A 25,271-nucleotide genomic window follows, 5' to 3' on the forward strand; every position below is an offset into this window, starting at 1 on the left:
CCAATCACATACAGCTAGCTGGCATTCAATTGCCGTATCAAGTTTCTGGCATTTTGATTGGGTTCTGGATAGAAAATTCACAAAAAAGTCACCTCTATTGATTTTTTGTGTGCATGTATTTGTGTGTATGTGTTTGCGTGTGCGTTTGTGTATGAGTATGTATGCCTGTGTGTGTGTGTGTGTGTGTGTGTGTGTGTGTGTGTGTGTGTGCATGTATAGAGATGCAGATGCATACAAGCATACACAAACACACATACATTGATATGTAGCAAGAATTAAGCAAAGTTATAAACCAAAATCAAGATATTTTCTTTTTTCCATTTCACAGTAACTGGATTTGATCTCTGGTGGTCTGTGGTTGCTGTGGGACTCGTATGTACATTCTACACAACTTTGGTAAGATATTTTCTTTATTTTTTCCTTGGAAGCTTTCTATATTTTTTGTCATTTAGTTACAGCATATTAATCATTAATCATTATATTACAATATTATGTAATAAGAAGCCGTAGCCAGCGCCGACTCGACTGGCTTCTGTGCCGGTGGCACATAAAAAGCACCATCCGAACGTGGCCGATGCCAGTGCCGCCCCGACTGGCTCCTGTGCCGGTGGCACATAAAAAGCACCATCCGAACGTGGCCGTTGCCAGCGCCGCCTTGGCTGGCTTCCGTGCCGGTGGCACGTTAAAAGCTCCAACTGATCGTGACCGATGCCGTATACCCCTGGCACCCGTGCAGGTGGCACGTAAAAAGCACCCACTACACTCGCGGAGTGGTTGGCGTTAGGAAGGGCATCCAGCTGTAGAAACTCTGCCAGATCAGACTGGAGCCTGGTGCAGCCTCCTGGCTTCCCAGACCCCAGTCGAACCGTCCAACCCGTACTAGCGCGGAAAACGGACGTTAAACGATGATGATGATGAAGAAGCATGGCACCTTGGACAAGTGTCTACTACTACAGCCTTGAGTCAGCCAAAGCCTTCTGAGTGGATTTGGTAGAAAGAAACTGAAAGAAGCCTATCATACAGTATTCTGTATGTATTTCTTTACTACCCACAAGTGGCTAAACACAGAGAGGACAAACAAAGACCGACAAAGGGATTAAGTCGATTATATAAATATCAAAATAAGCAACAAGGATATCCAGAGGTAAAGCAGTACGATCGTTTCATGCCACTCCATTTTATTGAACAATGAAACTATTATGTTGTTGGTAAAACATGTTCTTTGTCTATCTCCTTATTCTCTTGGAGATTTTGGGTAAAATTATACTAATTATGCGGCCTTCTAATTTAATTAAATTCTATGTCTTTGTGCAGCTGAAGATTGCTCTACATTTTAAATTGATGTAATGAAATGATTGCATTGTTCAATTAAATGGAGTTGCATGAAACGATCGTACCGCATTACCTCTGGGCATCCTTGTTGCTTATTTTGACTTTAATCACCTTATTTTGAAATTGTATGGATAATACCATACTAAATTCTGGTGCCTCAACTTAAGTACCATATTCATCTGAATCTAAATTTTACACACACACACACACACACACACACATATATATATATATAATCATCCACTAAGATGATCAACCCTATGCCTATGGATACTACACAGTAATCATCTCAGGAATATGGACTATGATCTTAAGAGACATGTGATTTGTGGAAATGCGTGTAGCAATGCATTAAATGTTTAGAAATTCCATCCAAAAATTATTGTTATTATTACTATATTTATCTAAAGCAGTGAGTTGGCAGAATAGTTAGCATGTCAGGTGAAACACTTAGTAGTATTTTGTCTGCCGCAATGTTCTGAGTTCAAAGTCTGCTGAGGTTGACTTTGCTTTTCATCCTTTCACAGTCGATAAAATAAGTACCAACTGAACACTAGGGTCAATGTAATCGACTTGTTCCCTTACCACAAAATTTCAGGCCTTGTGCCAATAATAGAAATTTTCATTCTTATTATATTTATCAGAAATTTTAAAAATAAGAAAATTGTGGAGAGCTAAGGCTTTGAATAAACAAACAGCAGCAGAGTGGATGTATAGAGTAAACAATTGATGAAGACAAACAGTAAGGGCCATTAGGTGAAGGCGCATTGTAATGGGTAATGCCTGGGAGAAAGTTTGGAAAGATATAAAATAAATAGAAGAGAAGAAAATAGTAGAAGAGAAAAAATGTTGGGAGGCGAGAGAAATGACGTCCAGCTAGGTGGATGATGAGGAAGAGGCTTATATACACATATATAATATAGCATACTATGATGAGAAAAGGAATTTAATGTTTTGAGAGAGAGAGAGAGAGAGAGAGAGAGAGAGAGAGAGAGAGAGAGAGAGAGAGAGAGAGAGAGAGAAAGATAAAGAAACAGACAGAAAGAAAGTGAGAGAATGAGGAACCTCAAAAGATAAACAATGAAACAACATTTCTTTAAAATCAAATGAAAAAAAATGAACAATTTCAATGTTATTCTTGTAATTCTTGTTTGTATTTGAACAGGGTGGAATGAAGGCTGTGTTATGGACAGATGCATTCCAGGTGGTCATGATGATGATCGGGTTACTTGCAACTCTCATTGAAGGATCCATCCGAGCTGGAGGCTTTGCAAGTGCATGGAAGAGCGCTGAAGCGACTGGAAGAGTTGTTTTTAACGAGTTAGTAATTTTTAATATGTTCTTATTGAATTTTTCCTTTCAAATAATAATTTTTTTTAATTGCTTATAAGTACCTCTTTTACTCTTTTACTTGTTTCAGTCATTTTGACTGCGGCCATGCTGGAGCACCGCCTTTAATTGAGCAACTCGACACCGGGACTTATTCTTTGTAAGCCCAGTACTCATTCTATCGGTCTCTTTTGCCGAACCACTAAGTTACGGGGACATAAACACACCAGCATCGGTTGTCAAGCAATGCTAGGGGGACAAACACAGACACACAAACATACATGCACACATATATATATACATATATACGACGGGCTTCTTTCAGTTTCTGTCTACCAAATCCACTCACAAGGCATTGGTCGGCCCGAGGCTATAGCAGAAGACACTTGCCCAAGGTGCCACACAGTGGGACTGAACCTGGAACCATGTGGTTGGTAAGCAAGCTACTTACCACACAGCCACTCCTGCGCCTATAGATTATAGAAATAAATATTGGGGTGAATTATTTTGATAAGCCCTTCAAGATAGTGCCCCAGCACAGCCACAATGATTGAAACAAGTGAAGGATAAAGGTAATCATCATCATCATCGTCGTCACCATCGTCATCAGCATCATTATCGTCATCATCATCGTTTTATATCTGTTGTTTGTTTCAGTTATTGGACTGTGACCATACTGGAGCACCACCTCGAAGAGTTCATTTGAACAAATCAACCACATTATTATTTTTTAAGTCTGGTACTTCGTTTATCAGTTTTTATTTTTGCCAAGCTGTTATGTTAAAGGGATGTAAACAAACCAACTTTAGTTGTCAAGCACATGGCAAAGCAACTCGGACACAAAGATACTTACACACATACTCACACACACATACACACACACACACACACATGTACTCACATACACAGACATGTGCACTTGTTTCATGCTTTGGACTGTGGCCATACTGGAGCAACTGCTCTGAAGGGTATAGTTGAACAAATCAAACCCAGTACTTATTTCTTGAAAATGGTATTTATTCCTTTGGTTTCTTTTTACCTAACAAATAAGTGTCAGGGATGCAAACAAACCAACAACAGCTCTGAAGTAGTGGTGGGAGACAAACAAAATGAGACACACACAGAGATATACTCATAACGACAAACATGTGTGTGTGTGTGTGTTTGTGCACATACTCTTTTATTCATTTCAGTCATTGACTGCGACCATGCTGGAGCACCGCCTTTTAGTTGAGCAAATCGACCCCAGGACTTATTCTTTGGAAGCCTAGTACTTATTTTATCAGTCTCTTTTGCTGAACCACTAAGTTATGGGGACATAAATACACCACCATCGGTTGTCAAGCAATGTTGGGGGGACAAACACAGACATATATACACACACATACATGCATATATATATACATATATATATATATATATATATATACACATATATACGATGGGCTTCTATATATATATACATATATACGACGGGCTTCTTTCAGTTTCCGTCTACCAAATCCACTCACAAGGCTTTGGTCGGCCTGAGGCTATAGTAGAAGACACTTGCCCAAGGTGCCATGCAGTATATATAAATACCAACATGTATATATAAATATGAACAATGTTCTTCTGTCAGTTTCATTGACTAAATCCACTTACAAGGCTTTGGTCAGCCTAGGGCTGTAGCAAAAGACACTTGTCCAAGATGTTATGCTGTGGAACTAAACCCTAGACCACACCGTTGGGAACACAGCCTCACATGTGCTTATGTCAAAAGTCAAAAAACATTTTCATGTTAATTTGATAAAGGTAATTCTACCTTATTGTGTATTTTGGGAGCACTTTTCTGACTCTAACCTATTTTCTCACGATAGCTATACAGTTATATGTATGTAATCACACAAACACATAAAAAGAAAATTCTAATGAAATAGTTTAGCATTCAGATTAGTTCGTCAAATGTAATGTTTATTTATTCACATTGTTTTCAATTAATTATACATTATCTCATAGTTCTAAGATGGTGAGCTGGCAGAAATGTTAGCACACCAGGTGAAATGCGTGTCTGTCTTTACGTTGTGAGTTCAAATTCCCCCGAGGTCGATAAATTAAGTACCAGTTACACACTGGGGTTGATGTAATCGACTTAATACCTATGTCTGTCCTTGTTTGTCCCCTCTATGTTTAGCCCCTTGTGAGTAATAAAGAAATAGGTATTTCATCTGTCTTTACATTCTGAGTTCAAATTCTGCCGAGTAAAAAGCACCATTCAAGCATGGTAGATGCTAATGCCACCTGTCTGGTTTCCACGCTGGGGGCACATAAAAAGCACCATTTGAGCATGGTTGATGCCAGTGCTGCCTGACTGGCATGTAAAAAGCAGCCAGTACACTCTCTCAGTGGTTGGCATGTGTTAGGAAGGGCATCCAGCTGTAGAAACCTTGCCAGATCAAATTGGAGGCCGATGCAGCCTCATGGCTTACCAGTCCTCAGTCAAACCTTCCAACCCATACCAGAAATTACAACCGTGTTTCGTGGTCTGCTACCACAACAGCTCCTTTATAGGATCCAGTTAGCTCAAGACATCATCAGGAGGAACCATGTCCGGGTTCGGCCCCTACTCCTCTACAGTTTTGACGTGGCGGTGCCCCCCCCCCTCGGAGGTATCTTCAGCTCTGGTGTTGGGTGCATGTCTTCTTTCTTCTTCTTTCTTCTGTTCCCTGGCCTCTTCGATGTATCGTCAGCGAGTGTCAGCTGGTGACTGACTGTCCTGTCAAATTTTTCCCCTATAAAAACCTGCCGCATAGGCTCCAGCAGGCAGCCCCAGCAAGTTGTCTCGTGACACTGTCTCACCTCAAACTGACTCGTGAAGGTGCATAGTTTTATTAGCCTGCGCTTTTTCTAAACGACCGTCACCTGTCAGTCAGCCCCATAACAGCATGGGAACAGATGTTAAATGTCAATGATAATGATATGTATATGTATATACATACACATATGATGGGCTTCTTTTAATTTCCATCTACCAAATCTACTTACAAAGATTTGGTCAGCCCAAGACTTTACTAGAAGACAGTTGCCCAAGGTGCCATACAGAGGGACTGAACCCAGAAATATGTAGTTGGGAAGCAAGCTTCTTACCATGTGGTCACACTTGTTTACTGGAGTCTTTGTATAAAATTTTGATACATTTATTGACATGAATATGTTTGTATGTTTCAGCTTTGATCCGGACCCTAAAGTTAGGCATTCGTTTTGGTCATTGACAATTGGAGGATTCTTCACATGGGTTGCCGTTTATGGAGTAAACCAAGCACAAGTCCAGCGTGCCTGCACATGTAAAACACTGAGAGGTGCTCAGCTGTAAGTCTATTTTAGCCTTTTACTCTTTTTATTGATATTATATATACTGTTCTATTGTATACTTATTGATATTTTATATACTTGGAGATGCCTCACCCTTAGGGAAGTTTTCTTCTTAGCTTTTGTAATACATATTAGCTGTTTTCCTTTTTCTGTACACACACAAACACATACACACATGAACATACAACACATACACAAATCCACGCGCAATACATACACAAACACATACACACACATACCCACACACATACACGGACACATACATATATGTGAAATGATGGAGGTGCAATGGCCCAGTGGTTAGGGCAGCGGACTCGCGGTCATAGGATCGCGGTTTCGATTCCCAGATCGGGCGTTGTGAGTGTTTATTGAGCGAAAACACCTAAGGCTCCATGAGTCTCCAGCAGGGGATGGTGGTGATCCCTGCTGTACTCTTTCACCACAACTTTCCCTCACTCTTACTTCCTGTTTCTGTTGTACCTGTATTTCAAAGGGCCGGCCTTGTCACTATCTTTGTCACGCTGAATATCCCCGAGAACTACGTTAAGGGTACACGTGTCTGTGGAGTGCTCAGCCACTTACACGTTAATTTCACGAGCAGGCTGTTCCGTTGATTCGGATCAACCGGAACACTCGTCGTCGTAACCGACAGAGTGCTTCCATCATATACTGTTCTATTGTATACTTATTGATATTTTATATACTTGGAGATGCCTCACCCTTAGGGAAGTCTTCTTCTTAGCTTTTGTAATACATATTAGCTGTTTTCTTTTTTCTGTACACACACAAACACATACACACATGCACACACACACACACACACACATGTGTGAAATAAACACGTGTGTGTGTATATATATGTATGTGTATTAGAAGAAATAAGGTCCTCAGAAATCCGGATGGTTTTACATTTACAGATTTTTATTAATATGTCACATGTTTTTATAAATCATATATTAGCACTTGCATATACTCTAGTAGAATCTCCAAATATGCATATATATATAAATATATATATATCATGTGATCACGTGACCGACCGGGCTATCAGATGTTGCTACACATCGCTGGTCACAATGCGCTTTGCATTGTTTTAGCCTTCAAATGACGCCACTCCGCTGGCTAAGCGAGCAGGCCAACAGAAGAAAGAGTGAGAGAAAATTGTGGTGAAAGAATACAGCAGGGATCGCCACCACCCCCTGCCGGAGCCTCATGGAGCTTTAGGTGCTTCCGCTCAATAAACACTCACAACACCCGATCTGATATATATATATCAAATATACAAGGAGTTTTCATCAACTGACATAATGTAATAGGTATGTACTATGAGTGCTCAGTTTGGTTTACCATTAAAACTCCAGCCTGAACAGCATCTGAAAAGTGTGGGATTGAGACTGTTTATGGAAGGTGTTTATTTTAATCCATGTGTTTTTTCAATTATCATCATCCTTAGCAAACATCTACTTTTCCATGCTTGCATGGGTCAGACGGAATATATTGAGGCAGATTTTCTATGGTTATATCTCCTTCCTGTCACCAACCCACGTATTCTCCCACAACCTGGACATGTTTTTAATACAAGGCCAGGAATACACAACCATGCTTGTATGACATACACACACTCATACACAAACGCATACACAAATGCACACACGACACATACACAAACCCATGTGCAACACATACACAAACACATACACACACATACCCACACACATACACGGACACATACATATATGTGAAATGGTGGAGGCACAATGGCCCAGTGGTTAGGGCAGCGGACTCGCGGTCATAGGATCGCGGTTTCGATTCCAAGACCAGGCGTTGTGAGTGTTTATTGAGTGAAAACACCTAAAGCTCCACGAGGCTCCGGCAGAGGATGGTGGTGATCCCTGCTGTACTCTTTCACCACAACTTTCTTTCACTCTTACTTCCTGTTTCTGTTGTACCTGTATTTCTAAGGGCCCGCCATGTCACTCTCTGTGTCACGCTGAATATCCCCGAGAACTACGTTAAAGGTGCACGTGTCTGTGGAGTGCTCAGCCACTTACACGTTAATTTCACGAGCAGGCTGTTCCGTTGATTTGGATCAACTGAAACCCTCGTCGTCGTAACCGACGGAGTGCTTCCATATGTGAAATAAACACTGGAGATACTTTACCACATGAATTAACTCCAAGGGTTATTCAGAGGTATTGCAAGCTCTTCTGAATTCATCAAAATATCAAAAAGTCCTTCATATCATCAGTAGATATCTCAGGGTCACACACACACACATGCTCACACAGATTGAACACAATGGGCATTGAGCATCTTTCAGTGTCTATTTACTAGGCTTTAGTTGACCTGGGGCTGTAGAAGACATTAGCTCAAGTTATGCTACACAGCAGGATTGAACCCAAGGCCACATGGTTGGCAAGCAAGCCTCCCAACCACACAGTCAAATGTTTTCAAATGTGAATTATTATCTAAATTGTATTACTTGTCATCTTAAACTTTGTAAATACAGTGGATCCAGAATTAGCTATCTATTTCAATGAAATTTGGCAAATTTAAAAAAAACTGACAGAATTTTATGTTTATTACTTAATTATGATACCAAAATGAATAGATTTCATCATCATCATCATCGTTTAATGTCCGCTTTCCATGCTAGCATGGGTTGGAGGATTTTGACTGAGGACTGGCAAACCAGATGGCTGCACCAGGCTCCAATCTTCTTCTGGCAGAGTTTCTACAGCTGGATGCCCTTCCTAACGCCAACCACCCTGAGAGTGTAGTGGGTGCTTTTTATGTGCCACCAGCACGGAGCCAGTCAGGCGGTACTGGCAATGACCTCATCTTTTTACATGTGCCACCGGCACAGGTGCCAAAATCTTATATCAAAACCGCATTAAAAATTTCCAACATGAGCCCCACCTGAATTCTTTCAAATTTCAAATCTAACTTTAGTATTGTGAAGCACATTTTGAAGCAATGCAGGTGTTATCTCTTGTACAACGAATTGAATGCATTCTTTTAGTTCAGGTAAACTATTGCTCCATTGTGTGGATGGAAGCAGAGAAAATGATTGCAGCCAAATTGTAAAAGTGGCTGTCATGGATAGATAAGTGGGATCCAATAGGACTGAATCATCATCATCATCATCATCATCATCATCATAGAATATAAAATCATAAAAATGATTGTAAAATTATAAAATTGGTGACACATCACATTGGTGACATGTAAAAGGCACCCACTACTCTCTTTGTTGTTGTTGTTGTTAAGCAACAAGAAGGGTAAGGGTGATTAGGTGATGGTCTAGGGCTTAGGGGCGGGTGACCCCAGACCTTGGTAAAAAAAAAAATACTTTAGTCATCTTGTAGTCAAGGGCTCTTCGTTGACGCTCAACACCACTGGAAGGTGGCCCTCAAAGTCGCTGGAAATGGAGATCTCCAGGTCCAAATTCTTGAATGGCCCCACGACTCTCTTGGACTGGTTGGCATTAGGAAGAGCATCCAGCCATTGAAACCAAGCCAAATTCAAACTAGAACCTAATATAGCTCTTCCACTTACCAGTTCTAGTCAAAATTGTCTAACCCATGCCAGCATATGAAAAACAGATGTTAAATGACGACGAACAAAATTTTAATTCATACACTTTTAAGTCATATCAAACGTGATAAACATGAATAAAAGTGAATTTTATAAAATTTAAAAAAATTATCTAATTTCAGTGAAATAAAGAGCTAGGACATGGTTTATTAATTCAAATGGTTGAAAGTCGTTAATTGAAAAATTCAAAACAAAATATGTCTGTGTAATTTGTCTGCTCAAATTCTTTCAATAAAGAATATTTATTTACTTGCTTATTTTTTTTTCCCAGAGCAATGTGGCTCAATTTCCCTGGATTAACCATCATCCTCATGATTTGTTGTTTGATTGGAATGGTCTTGTATGATTTTTACAAAACATGTGATCCCAAATCACTTATGCTCATAACTCAAGGTGATCAGGTGAGTTTCCAATAAGAATTTTCTGATTGTATATGCAGTTTTGAGTGCAATGTACTGCTAATTATGTATTTATAATAATGAAATTATCGTATACAGTGCTCAGGTGCAGCACAACTTGTCAAAAGTGCATATAAAGCATATGCAGTAATGTACAAATGTCTGGAAAGTGAACAGTGTGTGAGTCAGATACATGCTTGCGTGTGTATGGAGGGAAGAAAATCAGGTGTAGTGTTGGCGAATCTCAGGAAGCATAGAAGTTTTGAAGGATGCAGTGCTCCGACAACTAACAACTGATGCTGGCAGTTTGTTCCGTACTTCAGCAACTTTTAGCGTGTAAAAATGTTTCCGAAAGTCATGGGAGATGTGCTGTTTTCTGACTTTGTAAACATGTCCATGGGTGTTAAATAATAATAATAATAATAATGATATTAATAATAATAATAATGAAATTATTGTATACAGTGCTCAGGTGCACCACAACTTGTCAAAAGTGCGTGTAAAGCATATGCAGTAATGTAGAAATGTCTGGAAAGTGAACAGCGTATGAGTCAGATACATGCCTGCGTGTGTATGGAGGGGAGAAAATCAGGTGTAGTGTTGGCGAATCTCAGGAAGCATGGAAGTTTTTGAAGGATGCAGTGCTCCGACAACTAACAACTGATGCCGGCAGTTTGTTCCGTACTTCAGCAACTTTTAGCGTGTAAAAATGTTTCCGAAAGTCATGGGAGATGTGCTGTTTTCTGACTTTGTAAACATGTCCATGGGTGTTAAATAATAATAATAATAATAATGATATTAATAATAATAATAATGAAATTATTGTATACAGTGCTCAGGTGCACCACAACTTGTCAAAAGTGCGTGTAAAGCATATGCAGTAATGTAGAAATGTCTGGAAAGTGAACAGCGTATGAGTCAGATACATGCCTGCGTGTGTATGGAGGGGAGAAAATCAGGTGTAGTGTTGGCGAATCTCAGGAAGCATGGAAGTTTTTGAAGGATGCAGTGCTCCGACAACTAACAACTGATGCCGGCAGTTTGTTCCGTACTTCAGCAACTTTTAGCGTGTAAAAATGTTTCCGAAAGTCATGGGAGATGTGCTGTTTTCTGACTTTGTAAACATGTCCATGGGTGTTAAATAATAATAATAATAATAATGATATTAATAATAATAATAATGAAATTATTGTATACAGTGCTCAGGTGCACCACAACTTGTCAAAAGTGCGTGTAAAGCATATGCAGTAATGTAGAAATGTCTGGAAAGTGAACAGCGTATGAGTCAGATACATGCCTGCGTGTGTATGGAGGGGAGAAAATCAGGTGTAGTGTTGGCGAATCTCAGGAAGCATGGAAGTTTTTGAAGGATGCAGTGCTCCGACAACTAACAACTGATGCCGGCAGTTTGTTCCATGCTTCAGCAACTCTTAGCGTGAAAAAATGTTTCCGAAAGTAATGGGAGCTGTGTTGTTTTCTGACTTTGTAAACATGTCCACAGGTGTTAGACAGGTGGAGTTTGAAAGGGTGCACAGAGTTATCATTACCTTTCCCAGGGCACGATTCTCTTCATATCATTTACAAGTAAACTTAGATTTATTTTCATAAGTCACTAATTGTAATTTTTTTTTTTACTTTTATCAAATTATGGTCAATTTGTTTGATTAAACATTTCGGGGAGGTGCCCCGTTATGGTCAGAGTTAAACGATTGAAGCAAGTAAAACAAAAATAGAGAGAAAAAAAAAACCTGCAATATAAACAATTTCGTTTACTTTTTTTTTGCAGGTATTTTACTGCTACCTAAGGGGCCCTTCTGCTGGGTGATTTTAAGTCTTTTGTTACCATATTTCTGTTGAAATACACTGCCTTTGTTTGTACCAATAAATTTTGAAAATATTGAAGTTAGTAAAATATCTGGATCTTTTCAGTTTTAACGGCAGATTTTTCTAGCAGTGTCATATGAAATTGTCATCCATGATTATGACCCTAGTATCGATCTATTGCATTTTAATCTGTTTTAGGGTTAGGGTTAGAGTTAGGGTTAGTTAGGGTTAGGGGTGGGGGGAAGGGTATCTTTTTTTCTTCACAAATGTAAATAAACCCAATCTGTTTCTTAAACGAGGGACATATTCATATGGCACAGAATGTTTTTCACCTCAATAGATGTCATTGATTGGTTGAAATTGCAGAAATTGAAGGAAAAAAACAACAAATATCTTACAAACTATGGAATTTTCTCAATAAAGCCAAGAGAAAAAGATGTTTTATAAACACATTCTACCAGTATACGAAGTTTAAAAGTGTTTAGTTACGTGGAAATTATTTTTCAAAAACTGCCGGTCAAACGGAAAAGATCCAAATATCTGTTATGATTCAGCTGGTGATTGGAATATAAATTAACTTGAAATTTTGGTGGAAGGGTTTAATTTAGGTCACTTTGAAACAGAAAACTTGTATCACAGAAAGAGAGGAGTGGTTTGAGGGAAGTTGATATCAAGAGGGTTAAGCTATTTGCTGTTGATATAATCCCCATAGTCTTCACTGTAAATATCATTTGAACTTTATTGGAAATTCTGTGTGTGTGTGTGTGTGTGTGTGTGTGCTCTTGAGTTATGTATTGCTTTTATATTTTGCCTTTTTATTACTATTTTTCTTGCATTTACCTGGCTTATTCAGAATGGTGACGTGTGCCATTGACATTTCAGACCCAGGTTTATTGCATAAATTAACCTGAATTAACATGTATAAAGAGTCTTTACTCTGAGGTAAAGCAATATACTTACCTACAAACACACATACACACAAACATGTACTCGCTCACACACACACACACACATGCGCGTGCACACAAATGCCGGAGTGCATCTCTTGACCAAGTTTGCATACATGAAGCTGATAAAATCATAAGACTTGGAAGGCAGTTCCTTGAGCAGCATTTCTTGTCTGATAATCTTAAATACACCCAAGGAAGTTGTATGGCTCTTCTGCAACATATCATCAGATGAAAGGATGAGCCTATATGAGCAGAAGACCATGCATGGATATGTTAGTAGAAAGCTCCAAGATGATAGTAACATTGATCATTAAAGCAGTTTATCATGGACCAACAACCAGATTACTACCTCCCACTTTGAAGGGTATGTGTTTCATCGTTTAACGTCCACTTTCCATGCTAGCATGGGTTGGACGTATGACTGAGGACTGGCGAACCAGATGGCTGCACCAGGCTTCAGTCTTGATCTGGCAGAGTTTCTACAGCTGAATGCCCTTCCTAACGCCAACCACTTCGAGAGTGTAATGGGTGCTTTTACATGCTACCGGCATGGGGGCCAGTCAGGCAGCACTGGCAATGACCTCGCTCAAATCTTTTACACATGCCACTGGCATGGGTGCCAGTAAGGCGATGCTTGTAATGTTCATGCTTGAATGGTGTCTTTTACGTGCCACCAGCACAGAGGCCAGATGACCACTCTGGCAACCAGAAACAGAAAATATCTACCAAATACCTGATGCACAAAATGTTATCACAGTATTATCTACTATGAGACATGAGTTGTAGCTAGGACACTATATAATGAAATTCATTAGAAGGATAATTACTAGGACAAAGAAATAAGAAGCCACAATATGCTAGATACCATAGCCACTCATAATAAAAAGGAGTACAGATGGAATGTCCCAGTGAGAATCTCAATAAAATGTAAGCACAACAGACCTGATATAATCATTTGGGATAGAGAAGAGAAACTGTGTACAGTTGTGGAAATTAGTTGCTCAGTGGATGTTAACATAAAGCTGAAGATCAGTGAAAATGAGAATACCTCTGCTGAACTATTGAGAAATCTACAGTTACTCTATCCAGATTACAAATTCATGTTTATACCTGTAATTATTGGGGCCCTGGGATGTATAACACACTGCCTGAATAGCAATCTTGAGAAATTAGGCTTCTCAAACCCAGGAAAGAGAAAGTTAATTCAAAGACTACAGATCCAATTCATCACTGGAACTGTAAAAATCTGTAAACCTTTTCAAAAGTTTACCATTTAGATATATATGAGCAACTATATGCATAAGAATACATACATAAAACAAAACAGACAAATCTGCACATATACATACATAGATATATACAAACAAAAATACCTTGTTGTTGATGTTGAAATTCCAATGAAGGAGCCTTGGATCTAGGTTAGAAACTGGCTCTTTATTGGCAAGAAATCTTGAAATAAAACTGAACAATTACATATATACATGCATATATACACATATACATACATAGATACAAGCATAGATACATACATGTGTGGGTGGATATAATAAAAATTTTATTGAAAGTACACGTGTTTATCTTGTCTTATATTTTTAGCTGCTTCCCTTATTTGTAATGGATATTCTCGGTCAGATGCAAGGGCTGCCTGGCTTGTTTGTATCCTGTTTGTTTAGCGGTGCCTTAAGGTAAGCACTTTTATAGTCATCTATTAATTCAAAGTAACGCTTATCTGTTTGTGGTTCAGTAAATAAGTTACATAATACAGCGTACAACCAAATTCCTCACATTCCCCATTCTTGAAAAGGTTATGAGAACAAATATGCTTTATATATCAGTTCAAACTCTGACAATAACAGAAAAAAAAAAACACACACACACACACACACACACGCACGCACACGCACACACACACACACACACACACACACACACACGCACACACACACACACACACAAACAAAACAGAATAAAAACAATTAGCTACAGAAAGACTCTGTTATCACTTGCCTGACTTTATTAGCTGTACACTAATAGCCCTATAAAACATAAGAAACTTTTCTCATTTCTTTATTGCCCACAAGCGGCTACACATGGAGGGAACAAACAAGGGCAGACAATGGGATTAAGTCAATTACATCGACCCCAGTGCATAAATAGTACTTAATTTATTGACCCCAGAAAGGATGAAGGCAAAGTCGACCTCGGTGGAATTTGAACTCAGAAAGTAAAGACAGACGAAATACTTATTTCTTTATTGCCCACAAGGGGATAAACATAGAGGGGTCAAACAAGGACAAACAATGGGATTAAGTTGATTACATCGACCCCAGTGTGTAACTGGTACTTAATTTATCGACCCCTGAAAAGATGAAAGACAAAGTCGACCTCGGCAGATTTTGAACTCAGAACGTAACAGCAGACGAAATACTGCTAAACATTTCGTCCGGTGTGCTAACAATTCTGCCAGCTCGCCACCTTTAGGAAGCTTTTCTATTACACCATCATCATCATCATCATCATTTAACGTCTGTTTTCCATGCTGGCATGGGTTTGATGGTTTGACCAGAGCTGGGAAGCTAGAGAGCTGTGCCAGGCTCTAGTAATCTGTTTTTGGCTAGATGCTTTTCCTGATATCAACCACTTTGCAGAGTATAGTGGGTACTTATTGTGTGATGCTGAGACAGGTGCTTTCTACATGGCACAGGTACAAGTGATTTTTAGGAAAAATGGCTTCAGTGGGGTCACCAAATAACTTGTAAGACAAAGACCTCTTAGCTGAAGAAGGGGTAGATTTAAGAGAAATGGCTGTGTGCCAGGTGAGAGAGCAAAATATCTATCATCATTGTTTAGCGTCCGCTTTCCATGCTAGTGAGGTGTGTTTGATAAAGCAGTCTCTGCCCATCTCATTTGATTGTTTTTAATTGAAGCCAATGTGTAGTTAATGATGAAGTTGAGAGAAAAATCAGAGAAAAGAATTTCATCGATAAGTTCAAACCCATTTTAAATGGACAGTTAAAGTAATGGTGATAATTATAATGATGATGGTGATAATAATAATAATCATAATAATAATAATAATAATAATAATAATAATAATAATAAAACTGAGCAAATATAAAGATCTTGAAATAGAAATCAGCAAATTGTGGAACCTGAAGACTAAAACAATACCTGTTGTCACATGTGCCCTGGGAATGATAGCGAAATGAGCTGATTGCTACCTAACTCAGATACCAGGAAACCCAAAAATGGCAGAAATTCTAAAGATAGTGCTCATGGGAACTGCTCATATCCTATGCAAAATACTTTCTATGTAATCTCAGGGTTTAAAACAAACATAATTTTGGTTTTTTGGGGGGGACATTCACTAGTATAACACCCAAAAAAAAACCCCAAATATATGGCACACTAGGCATAACAACAACATGAACTTCCAGCCTGTTGTCTCTTGAGGTCTCTGGGTGAGACTTGGAGCCAACTTGTACAAATGCAAAGCAAAAGTCAAACATAGAATAATAATAATAAATAATAATAAATAAGGACATCAATGTTTTGAGTTTATTGACTCTTGTTGATGTACCTAACGAACTAAATAAAGCTTATAGCTTTATATATAATTCAGCCAAGACATTAACAGATTTATGCTAGTAGATCACCAAATTGAGAAAAGTATCGGAGTAGTGATGCAAAGTGGTGTTTACGTGTAATCGCAATTTAGGTTAGTTGAATTATGATAAACATATTTTATCTCACCTAAATTGTGATTGTGCGTAAGCGCTGTTTTGTGCCATAGCCCTGATATTTTTCTCGATCAGGCGATCTGCTACTCCTCTGTAAATATCTGAAGTGGAACATCCACTGATCTTATTGCCTGACTTGTAGAGTACAGTGAGCATCTGATGTCATAATAAGTGTCAGGTGCCCACACTCAGCCTATCCTTTACCCAGGACTGCAGCTCCATCAAAGAGATGAGCTGTGGAAAGGCATGTCTCACAAATGGAGCCCACACACATTCACTTTCTAGAAATGCTACAATGGTGCAATAATAATAATAATAATAATATAATAATAATAATAATAATAATAATAATAATAATAACACCGGGGGACATTTAACATGTGAGAGCGATAAAACAGTGCTCCGAAATCTATCCACGAACATCGGAAACAAAGACATCAAATGGAGCCAAAAAATAACTGACAAAGGATTGGACTATATCTGAGTAAGTAATACTCATTGAAATCTATTGCTATTTTCCGAACGAAATGATGTATTTTAACTCAATATCATCTCCAACTATGTAAACATGATTGATACATTATGATCCATCAATAACAGATCATCTCCAGTCCCAAACACCATGTACAAAAAAACTACGAATAAGTTAAATAATACTGGTATTATTCAACCCAAGAATAACAATCGGGAAGTACATACTTTAAACCTGTTACGCAAAAAGTACGAAAAACTACACGTGCAAATGACAACCATCAAAATAATGGGCCAGACGTTGTTCCTCATGTCCCGCAAATAAAGGCATAAATGGACATGTGAGGAATACATTTCTATCCTACATGCTTACTTTACAGCAGTGCTCTACCCAAAGAACGAAAACACAACAACATTCACATATAAAATATGGAAGAAAAATAACATAAATAAAGACTTAGATACAGCAATGAACCCTAATAAACTAGCTAATGTACGAAGATATATTATCAACGCAAAAAAAATATCAGAAATAGAAATAGAACATCTAAAAGAAAAAATACATCAGGAAAATGTAGATAGAAGCCACAGAATAATGCCAAACAATATAAACACTGTACAACACGAAGACAAATGTAACATTTCCAACAAAAACGATGTAAACAAAAAACAACAAACTCAGACCGTAAGGATGCATAATAATGCATGACAAGCAGCAAGCCAAAACACGACAGACAAACATACAAATGAGAAAGAAAGCAACACAAACCTAAAACCTGGAAACAACGAAGAGGAGCCTAATGATTATGATACTATAAAAAGTAGAATAATCAAAGAACTGAAAAACACAGATCTCAAAATGGACCACCGACCATACCTCCCAAAAATCAAAATAGACAAAAAAACAACATCAATTATAAACAGCATAAACCTAGCCGTCACAGAACTAATAGCCACTGAAACAAATAGCGATATCACTGACCTAAATGACTTAGTATATGCAGTAGCCACTGCAGTCACAAAAGAAGCTGGATACTCCCTCAAAACCATCCAAACAGGAGTACCACCACCCAAACAAACCCTGTGGATAAATAACATCCCCAAAAAAATACAAAAAATGAGAAAAGATCTGTCAATTCTTAATGAAATCAGTAGACAATCAATGTTACTAAGCAACAAAAAGAAAACAAAAATACTGTGCAAATACATCACAGAAAAAGATTTACCTGAGATAAAAGAAAAGCTAAAGCAAGATAACCTTGCCAAAGCACAAAGGATCTGCCAGTATGAGAAACGCCAACGTTTCTTTGAACAAAACAAACAGTTCAACTCCAACCCCAAAAAGGTTCTACCAAGAATTTGGCAAAAATAAAATAGAAATCACTGCTGCACCAACGGCAGAAGAAGTGGAAGAATTCTGGAAAGAAATATGGTCGGCGAATGAACAACCAAAAAAAAATGAAGTATTAAAACAACAAACTTAGCATCTGAGCAACTTTGGACCCCCATAACAACTGAAGAGGTCACCCAGGCACTGCAAAGACTAAGCAACTGGAAAGCACCTGGGCATGACAAGGTCCCCAACTTCTGGTTGAAATATCTGACAGGAATGCACAAATAGCTGGCTGAAAACTTTAACAACATACTGGCAGAGCCAGAGACGATGCCTGAATGGCTCACAAAGGGGAAAACCATCTTAACTCCCAAATCCAATGAGACAGCAAAATCAGAAAACTACAGACCTATAACCTGTCTCCCTACAATGTACAAAGCATTCACTGCAGTAATATCACAAAGATACAACCTGTTTCCAGAAGAGCAGAAGGGGTGCCACAAAGGCTCATATGGCTGTAAAGATCAACTAATGATCAATAAAGCCATAACTGAAGATAGCCACAGAAAGAAGAAGATTATAGATATAAGATTATTCTTATATCTATAAGAATGCCATATTAATTATATCTATAAGAATGCCATAATATTAAATGATGGTGATGATGATGATGAATGTAAAGCTAGAAAAAATGCTGCTAAGTATTTTGTGCAGTGGGCTAACAATTCTACCAGTCAGTTGCTGTAACCTATATATACCCATAAAAAAATGAACTCTTAAAATTTCACTGTATATAAATTAAACATTATGGTAAGCTTTCACGACCTGGAAGAGGACAATATGCAACTGTTAGCTGCAATTAATTTCCAGTAAACGCTGCCGCAATCTCTTTTATAGAGACTTAGTAATTTTAATATTTCTATTATTGAAAACAAGTGGATGTATTCCACTGAAACTAGGTAAATAGGAACCTTCGAACAGAGACGTCAGTGGCGACACCTGCGGGTCTGACTGCGCTACATTGACAAGGGGCAATACCCCGAAACGCGTCTGTAGCTGTCGGACTGGCAGTGTGAAGCGGCTGACCTCCCTTGTTCGAAGGTTATAATGGATACAGATCGTGTATCAATAGCTTTCTTGATGGCGGTGGCCTCATGGAGCTGACCAGCGGCAGCGATTATTCTTATATCTATAAGAGTGCCATATTAATATGGCGATAACAATTAATATATATATATATTTATATAAGTTTAGCAAAATTTAAATTCAGATGAATATGGTACTTAAGTCAAAGGCACCAGAATTTTGTATGGTATTATCCATATAAATCAATGGGGGTGATTATAATCAAAATAAGCAACAAGTATATCTGAGGTAGAGTGGTACAATTGTCTCATGCTACTTCATTTTATTAAACACAGTGGCTGAAGATTGCTCGACATTTTAAAACTGATGTAATACTTACGGTATTTAATAAAATGAAGTAGCATGAAACGATCGTACCACATTACCTCAGATATACTTGTTGCTTATATATATATATATATGTATATAATAATAAATATTAGGGAATAAATCCAAATTTACAGGGAAAAAAATCAGATTTAGGATTAAATCCAATTTTATAGTAAAATATTATAAAATATTATTAGAGACAAAACCACTATTTTGCAAAACAAATAAGGAAAGACTTAATCAATACATAAAATTTTAATAAATAGTCAAAAAAACCGCCACTACAATCGTTTCTTGTCTTGATCGACAATCTTCAGGTGGACTTCCAATCTAAAAAATCAAAATTTTAAAATATAAAAATAATAATTTTAAATAATTAAAGTATAAATGAAAAAATATAAGTATATAATCCATATATAACCTATATATAATCCATATCGAAAATATAGACAAATTACCACGAATTCCCTAAAAGAAACCATGATAAAACAAAACTCTTAAAAACATATAACGATAAAATCTCCCTTTGCTAAACTCTAAAACAAACCTATATAGTAATCCCCCTAACCTAAACATTCACACACAAATACACACACGTAAACCACAGACCCACGACTTATACACATACCTATACTAACTTATAAACCTCAATATACACCAAAACCACTCCCTCCCACACAGACAAATTAACACATACATCCCAAAACCTAAATAACAAACCCATATACACATTCACACACAAACCACACACACACACAAAACACCACACACAACAGATACATATACTCCCTCACATATACGCATATACATACTCACTAAACTCGACATATACAACAATACTTACACACTTACTTACTTGTGGGTGTGTAAGTATTGTTGTATATGTCGAGTTTAGTGAGTATGTATATGCGTATATGTGAGGGAGTATATGTATCTGTTGTGTGTGTGTGTTTTGCGTGTGTGTGTGTGTTTGTGTGTGAATGTGTATATGGGTTTGTTATTTAGGTTTTGGGATGTATGTGTTAATTTGTCTGTGTGGGAGGGAGTGGGTTTTGGTGTATATTGAGGTTTATAAGTTAGTATAGGTATGTGTATAAGTCGTGGGTCTGTGGTTTACGTGTGTGTATTTGTGTGTGAATGTTTAGGTTAGGGGGATTACTATATAGGTTTGTTTTAGAGTTTAGCAAAGGGAGATTTTATCGTTATATGTTTTTAAGAGTTTTGTTTTATCATGGTTTCTTTTAGGGAATTCGTGGTAATTTGTCTATATTTTCGATATGGATTATATATAGGTTATATATGGATTATATACTTATATTTTTTCATTTATACTTTAATTATTTAAAATTATTATTTTTATATTTTAAAATTTTGATTTTTTAGATTGGAAGTCCACCTGAAGATTGTCGATCAAGACAAGAAACGATTGTAGTGGCGGTTTTTTTGACTATTTATTAAAATTTTATGTATTGATTAAGTCTTTCCTTATTTGTTTTGCAAAATAGTGGTTTTGTCTCTAATAATATTTTATATATATGTATATATATATATATATATATATATATACATACATACACACACACATGTGTGTGTGCGTAAGCATGTGTGTATGAGGTTCAGTGTCCTTTGTTTTCTATCATCCATGGACATATGTCTTCCATAGGAAATTATTATTTCATATGAAACAGGTGAAGATTGACAACAGGAAGAGCAGTACTAGACTCATACTTTATTTTATCAACCCAGGATGAATAAAAAGCAAAACTGACCTCAGCTGAATTTAAACACTGATCACAAAAGTCTGTTACTATACATCGCAATGCCTTTCCTCTGATGCTCAAACAATTCTTTGTTGCAAACTGCCTTTGATGGGATTCATCATCATCATCATCATTGTTAACGTCCGTTTTCCAGGTTCGACCAGAGATCTGGGAAGCCAGAAGGCTGCACCAGACTCCAGTCTGATCTGGCAGATTTTCTACAGATGGATGCCCTTCCTAACGCCAACCACTCCGTGAGTGTAGTGGGTGCTTTTTATGTGCCGCCGGTACAGGTGCCAGGCGAGGCTGGCAATGGCCATGATCGGATTGGTGCTTTTACGTGCCACCGGCATGGAAGCCAGTCAAGGTGGTGCTGGCATTGGCCACGTTCCGATGGTGCTTTTTATGTGTCACCGGCACAGGGATCACAACTACAGTTTCCACTGATTTTTGATGTTGGTGTACTTCACTCAATGGATCTCCTCAAGCACAGGGTCAATTAATTACTCTTTCACTCTTTTACTCTTTTACTTGTTTCAGTCATTTGACTGCGGCCATGCTGGAGCACCGCCTTTAATCGAGCAACTCAACCCCGGGACTTATTCTTTTGTAAGCCCAGTACTTATTCTATCGGTCTCTTTTGCCGAACCGCTAAGTAACGGGGACGTAAACACACCAGCATCGGTTGTCAAGCAATGCTAGGGGGACAAACACAGACACACAAACATACACGCACACACATATATATATATACATATATATGACGGGCTTCTTTCAGTTTCCGTCTACCAAATCCACTCACAAGGCATTGGTCGGCCCGGGGCTATAGTAGAAGACACTTGCCCAAGGTGCCATGCAGTGGAACTGAACCCAGAACCATGTGGTTGGTAAACAAGCTACTTACCACACAGCCACTCCTGTGCCTTTTAATGTTGCTAATGATTTTATCGCTTTTAATTCCTTTAGCTATTTCTTTTTATCATTATATATTTTGGGGATTTATTTTAGTACGATTTCATCTGGATTAAATTCACTTTCTACTGTAATCCTTCAAGATGTCATAAAGGCTTATATTATGAAGGATTTACCAGAAAAAAAAGCAACTATCATTTCCAAAATTCTAGGTAAGTAGAATGCCGTAATGGTTTTGAAAACATTCCTATAGATTTTATTATTTCTTTCTACAATCTATTTCCAAAGCAAATGATTTAATCCTTTTGGTATCAACTCACCTGAGGTTACCTTGAACCTGTGATACAAAATTGGACATTTTTAAGTGTTTTATTTAAGCTTAAGCTTTCTTCAGCATTGCAAATTTATCAGGCAATCATCACAAAATCTTGTGCCATCAAAAAAGCACCCATTAATATTATGAGACAAACTTTTGGTTGAGTCATGTTCCAAACTCCTAGCTTAATTCTTAAACGATGGTAAAAGGCAGCACGAATGAGTGTGCCAAACGGGCTTTCACTTTTATATAAGTACAAAAACTATAATTGCTAATCGCTCACAGAGTAAAATTTACAATCTCACTATTGAAAAGTGCTGTAAAATATTCCCTTTCCTTTGATGATGGCTGTATCATCATCATCCTCGTTTAACGTCCGCTTTCCAGGCTAGCATGGGTTGGACGAATGACTGAGGGCTGGTGAACCAGATGGCTGCACCAGGCTTCAGTCTTGATCTGGCAGAGTTTCTACAGCTGTATGCCCTTCCTAACGCCAACCACTCTGAGAGTGTAGTGGTGGCTTTTACGTGCCACCAGCACGGGGCCAGTCAGGTGGTACTGGCAACGACCTCGCTCGAATCTTTTACATATGCCACCGGCACAGGTGCCAGTAAGGTAATGCTGGTAACGATCACGCTCGGATGGTGCCTTTTAAGTGCCACTGGCTAGCTGCTCTGTCAATGATCACACTCGTATATTGCTCTTTGCATCCTGCTAGCACGGACGCCAGTCATCGAATTTGATTTTGATTTTGATTTTTGAGTTTTGATTTTTGATTTTTGATTGTATCTATGATTTTTGATTGTATCTATGATTTTTGATTGTATCTATGCAAAATTTATGAAACATGAATTGACAATGTTTGCTGTTTAAAGGCTAATGTTGGAGAGTTTAGTTATTTCTTTAAATCTTTCATAGAGACTGAACTTCATTATAAGTATCATCACAAAAGAGTTAATGCTTTGTCTTTTATCTTTTACTTGCTTCAGTCATTGGACTGCAGCCATACTGGGGTACTATTTTGAAGAGTTTAGTTATCAACTGGGGGTTTACAACAGGGGTCCATATGGCTCTTAGGAGCCAATATAAAATTTTGCTCTTAAAATACACAATATTTTTACAATTTTTTAAACAGAATTCCTAATAATATTTTATTAGGAAAAGTATAACATGAGTATAAAGTATAACATGATTTTTTTAAGACATCGAATGAAACCAAAGGGGTCCATAGGTAAAAATGGTTGAGAAACAATGTTTTAATAGTGTTGCTAGTTACAAGTTACGTATAACGTTGCTGTGGATGATATAACCAAACTGGTACTGCCCCGTTATATATGAATGGTAAACAGAAACAAAACCATTATCCCCATCACCATCTTCATTTATTGTTCAGCTTCCAAGTTGGCATAGATTAGACAATTTATGAATGAGAAGACTATGTCATGCACCAATGTCTGTTTTGGATGCCCTTTCTAATTCAAACCACTTTACGGAAAGTTTTGGGTGCTTTTTCCATGAAACCAACACTAGCAGTGACTGACTTGTAACTTGCAAGACTAAGGCCCTTAAGTGGCTCCTATAACAGGAGAAGAACTGTAGTCAAATTTATATGAAATGGCATTATGCCCCTGTTGTGCTCTTCACAAACCCTGATGTATTTTGAGTAAATGCAGTAGCTTTTCTGTGTAGTTTAGTAATGAAACATAAGTGAAAAACGTTGATTTTTTTCTTCGTATACTTAATAAAACGTTCTAATTTTTTCCAGTTGTTGTTCTTGGACTTGTATGCCTTGCTTTGGCCTATGTTGCTTCTCTTCTTGGTAGTGTGCTACAGGTAATATTCACTTTTATGTACAATATACTACTCTCTCTCTCTTGCCCTTTTAAAGCCTAGCCAGGCTTATGGACCCGGTTTTCCAGTTTCTATGACGTATGTGTTCCCCAGCTGGACGGGATGCCAGTCCATTGCAGCGTTACTTATTTTTGCCAGCTGAATGGACTGGAGCAACGTGAAATGAAGTGTTTTGCTCAAGAACACAATGCGTTGCCCGGTCCAGGAATCGAAATCACAATCTTACAATCATGATGCTGACACCCTAACCACTAAGCCACGCACCTCCACACAATATACTACTGCTTTTAATTTATATATTGTGGCAAACTGGTAAAATTGTTAGCAGGCTGGACGAAATACTTACTTGCATTTCTTCCAGTTTTATGTTCTGAGTTCAAATTCTACCAAAGTTGATGTTGCCCTCCCTCCTTTCAGAGTTAGTAAAATAAGTACCAGTACTGCACTAGATTCGATAAGATTGCTGGACTTGTGCCAAAATTTGAAACACTATTATCCATATACACCCCTGGTTGTGTCTTCGCAATGCAAAACCTGCTCCAACTTGTTTGGACACAAACTCGCCAGGAAGCGTCTGACTGGGGATATGAAATGTCAGTAAGTAGTTGACACCCGCAGCTAACAGTTGCATACTGTCCTTCTCTTCCAGGTC

The 25,271-nt window shown here is 38.0% G+C and overlaps 1 protein-coding gene across 5 annotated transcripts in view; it reads left to right on the forward strand.

Annotated features, from left to right (window-relative positions):
* Window positions 1–25,271, forward strand: part of LOC115209355 (sodium-coupled monocarboxylate transporter 1-like) — a 169,433-nt gene that overhangs the window by 48,188 nt on the left and 95,974 nt on the right. For all 5 annotated transcript variants that reach the window (XM_036500867.1, XM_036500868.1, XM_036500869.1 and 2 more), the window contains 7 exons: window positions 329–396; window positions 2,498–2,652; window positions 5,869–6,009; window positions 9,881–10,010; window positions 14,378–14,466; window positions 22,549–22,664; window positions 24,534–24,601. In XM_036500867.1, coding sequence (XP_036356760.1) covers window positions 329–396; window positions 2,498–2,652; window positions 5,869–6,009; window positions 9,881–10,010; window positions 14,378–14,466; window positions 22,549–22,664; window positions 24,534–24,601 — 767 coding nt within the window. The remainder of the gene's footprint in view (window positions 1–328; window positions 397–2,497; window positions 2,653–5,868; window positions 6,010–9,880; window positions 10,011–14,377; window positions 14,467–22,548; window positions 22,665–24,533; window positions 24,602–25,271) is intronic.

This window comes from Octopus sinensis, linkage group LG3 (genome assembly GCF_006345805.1).
Source record: "Octopus sinensis linkage group LG3, ASM634580v1, whole genome shotgun sequence".
In the NCBI taxonomy this organism is placed as follows: Eukaryota; Metazoa; Mollusca; class Cephalopoda; order Octopoda; family Octopodidae; genus Octopus; species Octopus sinensis.